At 37.5% G+C, this 17,621-nt stretch overlaps 1 protein-coding gene across 3 annotated transcripts in view; it reads left to right on the top strand.

Moving 5' to 3' along the window:
- The window catches only part of EFR3A (EFR3 homolog A), a 105,778-nt gene that overhangs the window by 78,246 nt on the left and 9,911 nt on the right, over positions 1–17,621 (top strand). For 2 of the 3 annotated variants that reach the window (XM_032873516.1, XM_032873518.1), the window contains 7 exons: positions 1,853–2,014; positions 2,679–2,810; positions 3,981–4,048; positions 5,006–5,133; positions 6,093–6,143; positions 12,552–12,643; positions 16,441–16,489. In XM_032873516.1, the coding sequence (XP_032729407.1) occupies positions 1,853–2,014; positions 2,679–2,810; positions 3,981–4,048; positions 5,006–5,133; positions 6,093–6,143; positions 12,552–12,643; positions 16,441–16,489 (682 nt within the window). The remainder of the gene's footprint in view (positions 1–1,852; positions 2,015–2,678; positions 2,811–3,980; positions 4,049–5,005; positions 5,134–6,092; positions 6,144–12,551; positions 12,644–16,440; positions 16,490–17,621) is intronic. The other variant, XM_032873517.1, reaches the window with a different exon arrangement.

The following is a 17,621-nucleotide window of genomic DNA, read 5'->3' as shown; positions in this document are numbered from 1 at the left end:
TATTATGAAATATAAAATGCATGGGTTATTTAATTACTCTGAAGTGAATAATGGTGTAGGCCCCCCACATGCCCAGCCTCTCCACAGCTCCATGTCATCCACAGCAGGTAGTCATCCCCGTGCTTTCATGAAAATGGACTCCTTGGCTTTTTTTCTTTACAGTTTGCCACCTAAGTGTACATCTGTCGATCCCTGAACAATACAGTGTAGTTTTGTCAGTTTTTGTATTTTGCGTGAAAGGAACCATATGTTACGTGATCTTTTATGTTTTCTTTCATTTAACTCTATTTTGGTAAAATTTATTCATATACGTAGCTGTATAGTATTGCATAACACGAATATACCACAAGCTATCTGTTATCCTGCTGGGGGCCTTTGAATTGTTGGAATTGTTGCAGACAGGCTGCTGTGAGCATTCTTGTACACGTAGTGTACTGCATTTAACTCCCATTTCTCTAAGGCCTACAGGAGAGGCATTGGCAAGTAATGGGTTTCTCAGATTTATTAGACAATTCCAAACCACTTTGAGAAGTCATCACACCAACTTACACTATATTATTATAGTAATGTTAGATTTTAATGTTGTCTAACCTGATGGGTATGTATGTAGTAGGTACAAAATCAACTTGAATTACTTAAGGGACCTGATGTCTAAACTCCCATGTGTGCAAGCTTTAATGTCATGAGGTTTAGGAACCATAGGATTCAAGAATAGGGTTGGAGAGGGCCCAATACATAGACCGTTGTTAAACACCCACCTGTAGAACCATTTGGGAGAAGCAAACTCTGGATTCAGAAGACTGTGTTCAGTCCTTTCCCCTAAAGTGAACAGGAAGGTGAACTGCTGAGAAACAGGCCCACGGGGTTAAGCTGAAGTCCCTCCACATATGAGTGAATAGGCCCCTTGCCTTCACCCTGCCTGCATAGTAGAGTCACCTGGGGAGCTTTGTGCTTCAAAAATACTTGGGCTTCACCACTAACCAGCTAAATCGTATTGAGGGTGGGCAGTGGGGAGGTGTCATGGTGGTCATTCCAGCTGACCAATGATTGTAGCTTACAATTAGTGATGAGAACCAATGCAAGAGGATGATTGAATTACCACATAGTAATTAACCACATGAAGTCACATAATGACTTTAAATGGAGAACACATTTTTATTTCTCTTAGTTCTCACTTAGTGGTTGGACCTGTACCCCGGAATGCTTTAGAGGAAAGGCTTTTCCTTTTTGTGTTGCTATATTTAGATTAATTTGGTTTAGGGGGAAACCTTTTGCAGTCCCTGGAGTATCTCTATAACTGCTCCTTTGCATAAGGCTTTAGGCTTGCCTTTGGTCACTGTAGCCCAAGTATAGTGGAACCTGCAGGTGCCTGTCCCTGGACAGCTCCTCACCCACCTCACAGGAGATTACCTCCAAAGTCAGGAAAGCTTGAGTACATTTCCCCTTAGCCAAATGTTTGTTTTGTTATCATTGCCAAGGCGGTATTGCAGAAGTATCTCCCATAACTCTGCCAGCCATTTCAGCCTTTTCTCAAATCAGTCTATAATTTGCTTTTGTCTTTTCAGATGATCACTAAAAGCATTTCATTGTTTACACTGGGACTCTCAGCTGCTATTTTTAATTATCGTTCATGCTTCAATTCTGTCTTAGCTGCTGTTGTGTCTATTAGCATACTTAACTGATGTTGATAACTTATGATGCAATTTGACCATCTGATTATTAGCTTAGGTTTCTCTTCCATGTTAAGTTCTGTAATAAGAGCTGCTTTGTAAGAGGTTATATGTGTATGAAATCTGCCTGCACTACTTTTTAAGCAAAAATCATCTTTTTTCAATGTCACTTCCCTTTTCAGAATGGGCAACAATTGTATCGGCACATATATTTGGGCTGTAAAGAGGAAGACAATGTTCAGAAAAACTATGAACTACTTTATACTTCTCTTTCTCTTATAACTATTGAATTGGCCAATGAGGAAGTGGTTATTGATCTCATTCGATTAGCTATTGCTTTACAGGTATGCTTTTGTCATCTTTCAGTGAAAAAAACTTCTTTTAATGAACTAGACACCATCTTTAAAGTGGTTTTACCTTTATCCAAAGACATGAATTTTAAAAGGGAGGTGTCTAGTTTTAAATAGAAAAATACTTCAGGTTATGATCATACTCATTGTTTTAACAAATATTGAGTGACCATCAGCTGTGTGTCATTTTTGCTCAGAGCCCTGGGAGTACTCTGAAGAGGGGCAGCATGGCCCCTCCACCCATACTCTCAGTCTAGTGAAGAAGAGGGTCGTTACATAGTCATTACATATGTAGCTGTCTCATTGGAGTGTGCAAACAACAGTATGTGATGGGACCATATATCATATATATATTTGAGTGTAAGATACATATATGTACATGTGCATATATATATATATACACACGTGTGTGTGTGTATTTGTGTAACCCCCCCACCCCTCCCAAAAGACTTTCCTAAGAAAGAGCTATTTGAGAGCTTGAACTCTCCTGTAAATGGATATTTATTATCCTTTCAGAATTCTTTAAAAAACAACTTCTTAGAAGGTAACATTTTTATCAGCACTTCAAACGACCTGTAGTTTTTCCGTATAATCATAGAGAAAACGCTAATGGAGTCTAAGACCTTGATCTATCAGCCATGTTTGTTTTTTATTAAAGGACAGTGCGATTATCAATGAGGATAATTTGCCAATGTTCCATCGCTGTGGGATCATGGCGCTGGTTGCGGCGTACCTCAACTTTGTAAGTCAGATGATAGCTGTCCCTGCATTTTGCCAACATGTTAGCAAGGTAAGATGTTTAAAAAAATCTTTCAACTTGGTTTTTATATAAAAATGGCTGATTTTCCTCCACTGCTGAGTATTTTTAATTTTCTATCAAATTATAATGATTTTGTATCAAATTATAAAGATACTGCTGTAAAAGTGTGCATCACTTTTTCAGTAATAACTCTTTTGAAACTAAACTAAAGCTACAGTTAGTGTGTATATTTTCTTTGATGCCTGTTCCTTTATTAGAATTTCTTTGTATAATGGTCAAGGAATGCACGGTTTTCTTCCAGAATGTCATTTGAATTCTTACCTGGTTGTTTTCCTTTTAAGCCATTATGAATCTCAGTAGGTAAATTATTTTTAGTTTTGATACTATTTCATTTATTGCTTTAAACCAGTCTACTTGAGCCAGGTCTCACAGGAAAACATTTGTTAGAGATTTGTCTTGTGTCGTTCAACTATGTTCAAGTTTCCTCAGCAATAACTCATTCAGTAGCTACTTGCACGATTTAATATGCATTTCAGAGCCTCTAATTTACCTGGCAGAGAAAGTCCACTGTAATTTTTATTCTTTAAAGATTATTGGTCAAGGAAACCTCATTTTTCTGAAATTTGAAGCACATCTCTTAGTCCATGCTTTAAATGTAGGCTTTTAGTGCATTACAAGAAATAGAACTTATTCATTCATTAGACAAATGGTGACTATCTGTCTGATGTCTGCCATTGCAAAAGCAGAGTGCCCCCTCTAAGTTGCTCACAGTGGCGCAGAGGAGCCCAGCCTCCAAGAAGTGCGTTGAGACCACACGCACATGCTACAGAAGGTGGCCGAGGAGAGTAAGGCTTCTCACGGCCTTGGGCTTTGTCAAGGGGCTTCCAACATAGTGGCACTTGAGAAAATACATGTTCTTATCCTTTTGTAGTAGGTTCAATTAAATATAATACATTTTTTTTTACTGCGTGTTTTATTGTCGGAGTTTTGTTACCTTCTGAATTTTTAAAATAATAAGTGTGAAAATAAAATGAACTCACATGTGGGCTCTAAACATAGCTTAAATTCCAAAATAAAGTGCTGGTATTTTTATAAATGTTTAATTTCTGTGTTTTTAGTTTTCCAAATTTTCAGAGCCAAATCCTGAGGAGTGAGGGTTTTGATTTTTTGGTTGTTGTTTTGTTTTTGGATATCTTTCAGGTTATTGAAATCCGAACTATGGAAGCCCCTTATTTTCTACCAGAGCATATTTTCAGAGATAAGTGCATGTATGTTAATTCTTTACATTTTAAGGAAGGGACACTGGCTTGAGAAACCAATCAGTGATGATTATAATGGAGTAAACTGTTGTTAGCATATTTTCATATATTTTGTATTTCTGTCAAATGTATCTGACTTCTTTCCCTTCCTATATAAGTTCTTATACAATGTAAGTGTAGACTCATGTACACACATAGTCAATCTTTGGTGAAAAAAAATTATCTTAACCTTTTTTTAATATGGAGATATATCTCTTAAATATAGCATGTTCTCATATATAAATAAGCATTTCTTAAGAGAATACAGTATCCTGGTCAAGACTTTCAGTAATAGGTAACAGCATTCACAAAATTGTGGGACAGAGACTGTATTAAGGAAAATCGGTATTATACCTGCACTCTCCCTTGCTCTTCAAACAAGAATATATATGTGAACAATACTTTATTCAGACTTTGGGGCTATAAAAGCAGTGTAATAGTGAAAGCATCAGTATAAGATAATATCAGAGTTTGAGTAGAAAGTAGACCTTCATGTGAGGGTCTAGGATAGGAAGCAGGTGCTTCCTATCACTTCACTGGCTGATATACGTTTCATTAGCAGTCACTGAGCTGCAGTTTGATTTTCTTCTCTTAGAGTTTTAATTAGCATGAAGGTTAAAGCTGAATTTAGTCCTCTTCATCATTTAATGTGTGAATACCCACGGAATAATTAAAGGCTGACTTCCCCATTGGAATGTTATTGGAGAAAGAATCACAGCAGAATGCCTAACATATGGGACTATATACCATGTGTTTTTATAGTCAGATTGGTCACCAAAAATACACTGATTTTTCTATCACTAATTACAGTTTAAATTGTATATATATTTATATTTAGGCTTTGATCTAGCATGCCTGCATGTTAACTTATTTTTGCTCAGTAATTTAAATAATGCTGAATGACTTTTGTTTTGATCAACCCGACAGGCTTCCGAAATCTTTAGAAAAGCATGACAAAAATTTATACTTTTTGACCAACAAGATTGCAGAGTCACTAGGTGGAAGCGGCTATAGTGTTGAGAGATTGTCAGTACCATATGTACCGCAAGTTACAGGTAAGAGGAGGGTAACTGGAACTCTAACTCTGGTGATTACATTTCGGTAATTTTTCCATTAACCCAGTTAGCATTGAAAATTCATTGTTTGTACACTTTACCATAGTTTTTCAAATGCTTAGGAGGTTTTAGTTTCACTTTAAAATTTTGCTCTTGAAAAACTTTAGTAAATCTCATGGATTTTATCATCAGCAAATGGAGTCCTTAAGTGATTGTTAGTATTATACTTAATATATTAGTGTACTTCAAACAGAGAAGCCCATAGAAATCTTTCCTCATTAACCCACATTGTGTTTGACTTATGGAAATACATATAAATTGTTTAATGAGTGATTTGTGACTACTGAGCTGAATGTCAGGTAACTGCTGTCACTGGAAAGAGCCCTGACTGTTCTGTTAAAAGCCTGCAGACCTTTCAAGAATGTGTTTTCCTCTGTGCACCATGTATTTCCTTCTATTCTTTTCATTGCCTCAAATAATTGCATTGTTTTTAAAGGCAAAACTGCATGGTGTTTTGCATTCAGTGTTTACTTTAACAACCAAAATCAGAGTTTCTCTGTCCTATGTCTTTATTGTCCTTTCATGGTCATATAAGTATTAAATTTGGTAGAAGAACTAGTTCTTGCTTTGGGGATACTATATGAGAACTGTTTGAGTTAGGTAGTTTTCTGGATTAAACACTAAAAATAGCACAGTCTTTGTAAATAGCTATCTTTTTTATAACATGGATCCAAAACATACATGTTTATTACAATGATAGTTCATAATGCTAATGCTCTGAGATGTTAATGAATGCTTTTGCATTTTCTTTTACATTCTAGAATACGAAAGGTTCTATACCTCATGAATTTGTTGGGGATATAAAAGAGCTAAAAACAAAACAGTAGCACAGTTTTGTAATTTAAAACAGTTTTTTAAAAAGACCTTAAAAATATTTCATTCTTATAATTTGGATTTAGCTCTCTTTCCTTCAGGCAGAAAACCTCATAAACCCAGGCACAAGCACAAAGGTAAATCCAAGTATCAGTTTGGCCTGCCCTTCCCTCACCTTCCTCTAGAAAAATAGCTTAATAAAATGTGCCTTTTAGAAATGGAGCCAGTGGCCCGTTATATTTTATGTAGTTATGAGTTCATTGGTTATTTCCCTTTACCTTCCCAGTAGCCGTAGTGTATTTTCACCCTTCTTGTTTCCTTTTACCCTGTTCCTTTAACTCTTTAACAGATGGGACTCTTAACAAGTAACAATTTTTAATGAAAATTATGGTACTTTTTGTTTTTTTAACAGATGGCTTGCTCTACGCCCCCCCGCCCACATAGATGTATTCTCATTCTTAGTGCTTCTCTATCATTGACTGGAGGAATTCTGAATATATCAGTATATATTTAATTATGTAACTGCATAGAAATTCCTCTTTTTTGATTTCTAAAAACTTCAGTAGTTTAGAATTACTCTGTGGCACGTATGTCCTGCTTTAATGCAGAAAGATTCTGAAGACATAGTGATACTTTATGGTATAATCGATTGGTTATTAATTTTTTTTTGTTGTGTAACCATCAGATATTCATTTATAAACATAAGAGATTTAAGAAGACTATATCAAAAGAAAACATAGTTTCTCGTGTATCATGCATATACCTGTCATCATGAAAATATTAGCTGTCAGTTAGTATGCATTAGCTCCGTGCCAGTCACTGAGACAAGCACTTGTATTCATTTTCTCATTTAACCCTTGAAGGTTAATAGGTAGTAGTAGTATCTTTGTTTAAAAATGAGAGTAATGAAGTGGAAATTAAATAATTTGATTAGGTAATACTGCTATTTTCCATGTACATAAAGATTGTTCAGTCATCCATACAGATCCAGATTGTTGTTTTTTTTCATGTATTCCATAAACCTTCACTGAGTGCTTATTATATACCAGGCATTGTTGTGGATTTTGAGGGTAAAAAGATGTTAAGGATTAAAATCTGGTGGAGAAGGTGGACACATGACTGAAATATAATGGTAGTGGTTCTAGGGTAAGAAGAGTGGTCTGCCTAAAGTTTATTGAACTGTTGGTGACCAACATATAGTAAGTGGCCCATAAATGTAAGATGGTGTAGCATTTTTCGTTTATCCCAAATCAACCTAGAACTTGAATGAATAGTGTAGGTCTAGGCATGTGGTAAGTATTCCTCCATGAAGGGGTACAGTAATACTGAGTACTATCTCAGCTAGACCAATCAAGGTGTCAGTGACTGTAGTGAACTTGTATAATTAATTGTTTATGAGTATTTACAGTTCCAGCTTCTGTGCAAATAAAAACAAGAATGGACAAAATAGGTAGAAGTCTCTACTTTCACAGAACTGATAGTCTTTCTCAACTGGGTTCCTCATGTGGACCACAAAGCACAGATGATTTGAGTGACTATTTTCTCAGTTCCCCCGTGGTGGCGTTTTACTAGTTTTATTCCAGATGCATAGCAAAGAAGCTAATTCATTACACAGTTTATCTCAGATAGGACAAATAACTGGACAGTTAAAGCAGACCTTCAGGGCTATGATCAGAGAAGTTTGGGGATCCCAGGCAGCAGGTAGGAGAACATGTGGTCCAGGTTTGGTGGGCACAGGATGTCTTCCAAAGGACACAATTCCTAGGAGGAGCCTGAAGCAGGTGTTTGGTGTTTCTTTCAGAAGTGTGATGACATGTGTGAGAGAATGAATGTAGGTAAGAACATGATTCTTCAGGGAATTAGTATAAAATTAGTGGACTTGGACTGAATCAGAGGAGTAGGGTTGAGAATTGTAAATGAAGTCGCATAGTTTGTACTGTTCTACGCTGGGGCGTCAAGGAATGATTTAAGTCAGGTTAAGCATTGTTCAAGTATTGCTTTGGTGGTGCTTTAGCAGAGTGGAGACAGAGCAACCATTTAGAATGCTCTTCAGTGATCTCCAGGAGAGAGGACTGGGGCCTGCACTGAGTGAGAATGCAGAGAAGTGGATAGATTCTAGGAAAACCTACAAGAAAGAATTTATAAGCAGTTGATTGGTATGAGGGAGCAGGAGAAAACCAAAGATTTGTCTTGGTTTCTGCCTTGGATGCTTAGGTGGAAGGCACACCAGTGAGGGTAAGAGCGGAGTATATTTTCTGCTTCAGTTGCTTTTTTTTTTTTTTTTTTTTTTTTGGTAGAGTTGGGTGGTAGGACAGGGTTTAAGTGAAGAAAGAAAAACGTATTTCAAACAGATGTAATTGTCTATATGTTGTTTTGGATCTTCAATGATAGAAGGATGGAGTTTTTATTAACAGAGATGAATAGGAAAAAGTGGCTGGTTTAGGGGATCAGCCTCTTCCTGAGTATCTTTGACAGTGAGCAGCCAAGTAGGATGCCTCATAGGCAGTTAAGAGTCAGAGATGGGTTTTGTGTGGGAGTTCAGAGGTCATAATGAGCATAGCTCTAAGAATTGCTTCTAAACTCCAGGTTCTAGTTAGAAACAATAAGAAGAGATGATGGTCACCATTGTGAATAGCAGACACAGGACGCAGAGCAGGAGGAGGGATGGGAAAGTGGTGAGGGCACAGCAAGCAGTGTCTGGGACTACCCCGGCCCATTTTAAGGGTGGGAAACAACAATCTCCCCAGGGGTTGTATAAATCAGACACTGAGATGGTGACAAGGCAGTTCTCTAGACAGCAGAATGGTATAGTCCACGGAGGCTGCATTCAGTAGGCTTGGAAAAGCAGGTCAGGAACAGACACAGGTGGCCCATGGGAACCAAGGGCATTAAGTGCATAAGCTCTATTTTAGAAACCTTACATTCGAGTAGATGTCCATGATATCTGATTATAGATGTGCCTGGGCTTTTCTGCTTGACTGCTCTAAGCAGGTGATTTTATAGGTCAAAAGAATAAAGTCTGAGAATATAACATTAGAGTTTCCCATTAGGCTTTATTTTCTTCCCTTTAAAAATTTTTAATCTTCTTAAATCTACTTCCTCTGGAATATGTTCTCATTGATTTTTGCCACCCAGTGATTCCTTTCCTGCCCTCATGTCTCTCTTCCCCTTTTATTTCTATCTTTGACTTAAAGCTGACTCTTCTGTGCTTCCCATCAGCCTTTGTGTGTTACCCTAGAAATCCTTTTATGCTGTTTTTTTTTTTTTGTGAGAAACAGGCTATTATTCCTCATTTTGAGTTCTGATGAGGCCTCGACAGTTGACCAGCTTAGAAGATAAAAGCAAGTTGGCATTGATGAGCACATACTACTTTGTAGCAGCTCCATTGATGTCATTATGTTTGGTAATTTATATCAAAGCATATGATCACGAGGAAGCAAAGGACACAGTGTCTAGGTTGTAGTCATAGACACAAGCAGGAGATGAAGTATTTTCAATCTGAAATCCATAGCTGAGCAATCTGTATTGATGTGTCACAGTTGAATAGGTATTCATCCATACCTCCAGCCTTCTTACAGCAGAATCCAAGTGAATCCTGTGTGGTAGGTGCAAAGCAGAGAGTTTATCACTGAATTCCTGCTGTGATTGCCAAGATAAGGCATTAATTTACATGTCTTAGTACAAGGCCCAGGAAATGTTTGAAGGGTGATATTAATGGAAGGGTGATAGGGGAAGATCAGTCATAACTGATAGTAAGTTTTTGTGTCTGGAAGAAAGAGGGATAAGTGGAAATAATTACAGTAATATTTAAAATTTTAAGGAACTATTATAATACTCATTTAAGCCTTAAAAGATGTGAGAATTTATATAGTGGGAGGATGTAAAGAAGGGCAAGTAATAAACTGTTCCCAGTAGGGGTTTCTGTTTCTAGAAAAGCATGGAAGGCAGGAGGCCAAAAGCGTGCTCAGAGATGGGAGAATAGCACATTTTACTTAAACATTAGATAAATTAGGGAGCGGTTGAAATTGCTGTTGGTAAGATCTGACCAGAGACCCCAGAATGGCTTTTTAATTCATCAAGAAGTAGGTAGGTTGGTGGAGTGACGTGGTTAGTGTTTTAAGAAACTTAAGATATGATGGTGGCAAAAAAAAAAAAAAAAAAAAAAAATGATGGTGGCATATAGGTAGTATTGTAGTATTATAGTATTGCTGTTGTCGGGATGGATTGGGTCAGTGATTCTCATCTGAGGGTGATTTTGCCCATGCCAGCAAACATTTATCAGTCCTGGAGACGTTTTTAGTTATCACCACTGTGGGGCAAGGAGAGGTGGGGTAGCCCTACTGGCTTCTAGTGGGTAGAAGCTAAACATTCTGTAATACACAGAACCCCCCCCCCACACACACACCATAAGAATTATCTGGCCCAAAATATTAGTAGTGCCAGGATTTAACCCTGGCTAAGTTAAGTTGTGATAACAAACAATCATAGTTGCTTAATGGTTTAAAGCAGTAAATTGTTACTCAAATTAACTGCATAATAGCTTCATAGTATCCATATCTGGAATGATGGAGATTCCAGATATGATATTCCAGATACTCCATCGTCCAGGCTAACGGAGCAGCTGCTGCCTGAATACTGCTTGTACTTTATTAGCCAGAACTAGTTACGTAGTCCTTCCAAACCACAGAGAAGCTGCAACTGCAGGCCTCTCTGCCTTGAAAGAGGGTGAACAACCATATTTGATCACCAGCATTAATTACCACCATGGACAGCTATGGTGGGTAGAAAAGTTGGTCAGTAAGAAACCAGTTTCTCCATTTGTGCTGGCCTTCTTGTAGTTCTTCGTTCTTGACTCCTGCCGTAGAAGAAAATCACAGTTTGTATAAAATAGGATTAGAAAGATGGGGTGTTGCCAGATTGTGAAGTGACTGTGCTATCAGTCATAGATTCTAGAGCTGAGCTTCCCAGCTGCTGTAGGGAACAATTCCAGATGTATCCGCATATTGATCTCCTTAGCCCTTCTAGTAGCTCTTTGGGGGCTGGGCAGTCAGAGCCCACAGTGTGAGCAGCCTCTTCCAATTTTCTCTGGCGTGTTCTAAACCCAATTGTAAAAGCTTGGGAGGCTCTCTGTATCAGTGTGTGGGCCGTTATTTGTTTAGAATTATAATTAAGACTAAAAATGATTTACTTCTGAGATAACATTATTAGCAAAATATAAGGGAGAGCGCAAATAGATCGGGTAGGAAGCTATCCTAAGAATTCAGGCAAAAAAGATGCAGAATTTTAATGATGGCCCTCTTGAAAATAGGGCAGTGTGACATAAAGATGGTTTATTAGAGATGTTAAAGTTGGGTTTAGAACATGTTGAGTAGAATTGACTAATAAGAAATTGGAAATACTGGACTGGAGCTCAGAAGAGGAAGTGTACTTGTCAAGTTCAACTGTGGTTGAATACATCTCTGACTCTCTGTATTGGAATACATAAAGTATTGCTTCCTTTTTTTTAGATGAAATCATAGCTATTGAGGTGTTTTTCTAGCACCCTGTGTTTCTCCAAGTCCTTCGTTACTTGTGTAACTATTTGTTTATTTTGGGTCTTATCTCTTATACTATAAGCTGGTATGGACCACATTCAGCAGTTTGTCCCTAACACCTAACATGGTGTCTAATGACTTAATAGATTTGTTGAATGTGGAAGGAGAAAATCGAAATAAAAAAAAAGAAAATGTGTGGGACGAGATTATAATTTAAAAAAATGCAAATTTCCACAAAAAGGTTAAGCATAAAGTGGGCCTAGGAATAGCTGCTGAACTTTACTGGGTGGGAAGACACACACTCTTTTGGGAAGAGTGGTTAAGTGCAGGATTGTAACTGCAGGGATTAAGAAGAGTAGGTAGAGACATATATAGAGCATTTGGTTCAGACCAAGCACGTTTGCGAAAGTGGGAAGAAGGTAGATTAGCTAGAGCATTTGAGTGAGGAGCAAGGTTTCCCAGACTGGTGGTTGACTGAAGCAAAAGCTGAGCCAGTGGAGTTGAACGGCAGGAAAGGGTAGAGAAGGAGCTATTGACTGAAGCAACAGATCCTTTCAGTCCGCAAATGTGGTGCGTGGTGAACTCTTGCAGACATAGGTTCCTGCGCTAGATGCACAGTTAGTGCACAGCTTTCACTGTTCAGGGGAGAAATGAGAGGTATAAGGGCAATATAGTGAGTGTTAGTAAAAACGGATATATTCATTTTAGATTATGTAATTCCTCCTTTTGCTGTTGACTTTTGTTTTATTTTTTCTTAAACTGTTAGGGAAGTGGTAATATTTCCCTTTTTGGAAAATAAAACTGTTAACCTTAGTTCACCCCATCAGTTCTATTATTTTAATCTGCTTGATGAAATTTAAAAGCCTGAGAACACAATGCTTTTTATATTTAAAAAGAACAAAAAGAAAACTTTAGTTTTTAAGATCTTTTGAAATCTGAAATAAGTAGAGGTTTTAAATGACATACCATTTCTAACTAGCAAGTAACGGGGAAAAACCATTTTGATTTTAGATGAAGATCGACTTTCTAGAAGAAAAAGTATTGTGGACACCGTATCCATTCAGGTGGATATTTTACCCAACAGCATTCCTTCTGATGACGTGGTAAGTTGCTGGAAGTGTATGGCGGGGTACTTTCGTGAAACAGACATAAATTTAAAAGAACTTTTTGCCCCTCCATACTTTCAAACCAGAAACAAATGTAACTGTAAATCATCCCTCAGATGAACAGTGCTATTAGTAGCCATTAATCTGATTTAGCCTTGAGCTTATTTTTTATTTATTTTACTAAACTCATGTCAGCTCTCAGTAAAGATACATAAACTTAACATTATGTATTGAGGTCATTGGGTTTTATATTGTAATTTAGTGTAATAAAAGGAACTGAAACAGACTTTTTTTAAAATCAGTAAGAAGTGTTATGTAAGGCCTATTATTAAACTGGGTGGCTCTCCAAATCCTATTTATTTTTGAAGATTTATGAAACAGATTATGAGAATAAAGGAAACTGTACAATCTCACATGAAGGCAAATACTCCATGGAAGTTTTCAGAGCCTGATCTGGGAGGGTGTATTTTTTATTGTTGATAGTAGCTATAATGGATTTAGTATAGGCTGCAGTGTATCGGTGCCCTACTACTCTTTAAGGACTGTGACTTATCTGAAATGTCAGAGGTTTGATGCTCTCCTCCTGTTTAATAGAGCTCAAAAGTGTACCTGAGTTTTAGGAAGAGGAAAACAGCCAGTACTGTCTAGGAGTTACTTTGCACAAATCACCAGAGAATTTTTTGATAGGCTAGTAAAAATGCGGAAGTACCCGGATGTCACGTCGGCCTCCTCCTTGAAGTTTATCTGTTGTTTGCCTTCCTAGGCTTTTCATTCTTTCTCATAGTATAGTATAAATAATTTAAGAGATTATCCATCTAAGAAAAGGGGAAGGAATTTGTCTTAATTCATGGTGTCACAGCCCCCCCCCCCGCCTCGGCAATCCCTGCAGTCTTCAGGAATTACAGCTTTTTGGTGGCAAGGTTCAAGCGGACTAGCTTACATCCTTTAGGCCGTTCCACTCCCAGTAAGTAGAACCTGTCAGTTTTATTAAGAAATTATCAGCATAGTGTCAAGAGCAGTTAAGAGGCAGTTAGTGTTCATTTTGAAATATGGTGGGTGTAGTTTCTTGCCAGTTTAAAGCTCGAGAAAAATCATCTTCCTTAAATTCACCTCTTGAAAGCCATTGTAACTTATATACATTTTACTCTTCCGGAGAGTATTGTACTAGCTCTGTATTTTAATGATTATGAATTTGCTGCTGTTACTTTTAGGGGGTTAATCTAAAGCTTTAGTTTTTACAATTTATCAAGAGTGCAATGAATTTTATTGAGTGGTATTCCATTCTCCTTTTGTTTACTATTTTTATTTAAAATATATATGTATATATAGTACTTCAAGCTATTGCAAACAAATCAGTCTATTTTGGTAAAATGAACTGAAGAAAACATTTGTATATAGACTTACTACAGGAAGAAGATTCTTAAATGTACATTTTGCGATTAAAAGTCCATTAACTCGGATTGTTACTATAGTCTATTGAAATCACCACTCATTACTTCTTTCTAAAAAGTAATAGTGCTTGATTATTTTGGGGAATGAATGGGAGGCTATACATACTAGACATAAAATATTTTGAGTGCATATTGAATTTTTCTTTGTACAAAATTAAGTTACCGGTTGGCTAAAAAGAATTGTCATTATTCTAGGACAATAAATTGTTATTTATTATAAATAAATTGTCATTTATTTATACACTCCTGCCTTTTCCCAAATACGAGTAAAGACGCTTGCATGTGTGCTAACAAAACAAGTCTAGTGTAGTATTAGTTAGAAGCTGCTCTCCTAGGTGCTATAAAATTAGTAAGATATCAGTGGAAGCAACGTAACAACTAGCCTGATGGGAAAAGGACAAACAGATCTTATGTAGGCTCAATGGTGTTGTACAGTCTAGGTTAGAGTTGTAGATCATGAATAAGGGCAAAAGTCATCAAGAGTAAAAGGATTGTTGAAATTCCTCGAGGCTGGCGCCTTTGCATCATTTCTCCAGAGCACACAAGTGGTGTTCTAGAGAGGCAACCAGACTGTAGTTTGGTTGGGCACCAAATAAAGTAGGTGTCTTATATTTAACAGCTACACTCTGAAAAATATGAATCATTGAACACTAATATAAAGCAGTTGGTCTTTTTTCCTTTTTAAATAGGATTGACAAAAGGAAAGAGTGGGAAACAAGATTGAAGCCAAGAAGGTTTTATCACCTGCCTGAGGGCTTTGTGTGTAATTTGGTAGGAAGTAAGGAAACACTGAAATTTGGGCAGTGTCATTACTGGGACAATGCTTTTGTGAAAGGAATCTTGGAAGTGTGGCCAGGCTAAACTGGAAAAAAAGAGGCCAGAGATAGAGAGGCCAGCTAATAGCTCCTTTTAATAGCATACAGTTTGCATAAGGAGGACCTGCAGTAGCCAGGCTGGAGATAAGGAAAGGGGCCAGAGAGCAGTAGCCTGTTCCAGAGTGGGATGGGCAGGACCAAGAAGTGACTGAAAGGGAGTCTGAGAAAGAAGGTTAAAAGCAAGACAGGAGAGGGACAGAGTGACTGCATCGTGGTCCTCCAAATTAGGGAAAACATAAACCAATAGAGAAGACTTCTTGGAATAAAGAACTTTAATTTTTCACTTACCTGGGATTGAATAGGTAATAATTAACAGTTATGTGTAACAAGAAGGCTGGCCTCATAGTTCTTCTGTGTTCTTTTCGCTGTACAGTAGTTGTTTCTCAAAAGTCTAAAACCCCTAACCAGTGGGTTTTTTTCATTGAGGTATTAGACTATTGCTAGGTATAAATAATTAATGAGCCAGAGCCTAATCCTGTATGTCTGCTCCAAATATCTAGAACAAAGCAACTGAAGATTCCCAAGTTTAATCTGACTTCAACTAGAAATACGAACCCTCAGTAGAGAAACTGAGGTAGTGGAACTCTTGCTGCTTCATTTCCAGCTAAAGCCTTTGTATTACAGAGAAGCTAAGGTGCAAAGCACGAAGTCTTGCTTTCGTTAGTCTTGCTGCCTTAGACTTAGCAAAAGAAGCTCATGAGCTAAAATTAGGGATGACCAGAGGCCCAGGCAAGTACTCAGGTATCATTCCTTAACTTCTATTCAGAGATACTTTAGTAACTATGTAAATTATTCCCCCTGAAAATGTGCTGGTGCCATAAAAACTATTACTGATTTTTTATCATAAAGCTGTTGATTTCATACCTTTTATATATCTCAAAGCAAGAAAGGAGGGAAGCTTTTTATTAAAGGGTGTTTCTGGAAAATAAGTGTAGGTAGTTTACCTTAGAAGACCCAGAATATGATTAAGATGTTAACTGTACTCACTGGACACTTCCCAAAGAAGTGGTGATTCTTGCTTTTAAACCATTAAAGTTTTCGGTTTATTTTTTATTTGTAAGCTGTATACGGCACCAAAATTACAGAGGGTATAGAGTACTTAGTTTTCATGTATTACATAGCTGAACTATATTTACATACTTTCTCTGCCTTGACTATCTCAAAGCACTCTTCACTTGGGAAGCCTAGATCAGCCAGTGGGACTCAGACCTTGTTGCATATCCTGTGAGAGGAGATCGAGTTCTGTAATTCAGTGGTGCTTGGTTCTGCCAGGCCCCCATTAATCCCTGCAGTAGGCCGCTGGTTCAGCCAAGGAGGAAGCGGAGATTATTTGATACTGTGGAGGATAGTCACAGATCCAGCCAGCACAAAGAAGAAAAACAATTGTAGGCGTTCTTAGGTGACGTGTAACTAGTTGAAGGTATTATTTATATTGACTTTTCTTAACTCTTAAAATACCTTTCTCTAGGTTAATAACACTGAAGAAATCACCTTTGAAGCGTTGAAGAAAGCAATTGGTGAGATTTTTGTTAACTCTCCTAATGATTTGCTAGCTTATCTCTTGTCTTAGTACTGGGTGAGGTACCAGAATAAACAAGCAGCATGGCATTTCTGCATAGATCTGTAATTGATTTATTCAGCTACGTTTTTTAGACTTTTATACTTGTCCTGTCTTATCGTAGGCCGTTCTTCTCTGAACAGTGACTTTCCTGGAATTATGAAAGACACCAGTGTATTTTAATGCCACACTTACTTAAGATGGCCAACATGCAGAGTGCTCGAACTTAGGAGAAATAGCGTATTTCCTTCTGTAGGAGATGGGGGGATGAAAATTCTGAATAATTCTGAGTGAATTAAATAGAGTAGCTCTTTTTTTTTTTTTTAAAGACTTTATTTATTTATTTATTTGTCAGACAGAGATCACAAGTAGGCAGAGAGGCAGGCAGAGAGAGAGGAGGAAACAGGCTCCCTGCTGAGCAGAGAGCCCAACGCAGGGCTCGATCCCAGGACCCTGGGGTCATGAACTGAGCCAAAGGCAGAGGCCCCAACCCACTGAGCCACCCAGGTGCCCCTAACGTAGCTTTTAACACGCACACAGTAGTGTAATTAGAAGCATATTTCTAATGGGGTAGGAGAAGGGAGCTGGCTGAGATTGTTAGCAGGTAGACATGGTAGAGGACCGTGTTAACTCCTGTAGGTTTATCAGTGAGAACATCAGAGCATAGAAATTAAACTCTCCTCAGGTCACGTAGCTAGTAAATGCTGATGCCAGATTTCATACCCACATTTGACTGACTAATCTTTTCACACTGCAAAAATACTACTCTGATTTTTTTCTCCTTTGGCCCTTATGGAAATAAGTTTTATATGATTTGCCTCTTTTTAAAAATTTTTAAATGATTAAGTATTGATATAAATTTACCGCCAGGCTAATGATACCTTGTTCTCAATTCATTTCTAACTGGTAAAGCAATATATGGTGGAAGATGACTCTCATTTTTTTCAGAGCTGTTAGAATAAGAAAATTAGTATCAAGAAAAGTGGAGTGCTAGCACCTATCATGCATAAATAAAATCTGACCTTTATCAGCTTAATCCATTAGAGAATTTTTAAATTATGTGATACAGTGTCAAATTTACCAAAATAAAA

Source organism: Lontra canadensis, unplaced genomic scaffold (genome assembly GCF_010015895.1).
Source record: "Lontra canadensis isolate GAN:19392208 unplaced genomic scaffold, GSC_riverotter_1.0 scaffold49, whole genome shotgun sequence".
In the NCBI taxonomy this organism is placed as follows: domain Eukaryota; kingdom Metazoa; phylum Chordata; class Mammalia; order Carnivora; family Mustelidae; genus Lontra; species Lontra canadensis.
The sequence above is the reverse complement of the archived record's forward strand: the minus strand, read 5'-3'. Positions and strand labels throughout refer to the sequence as shown.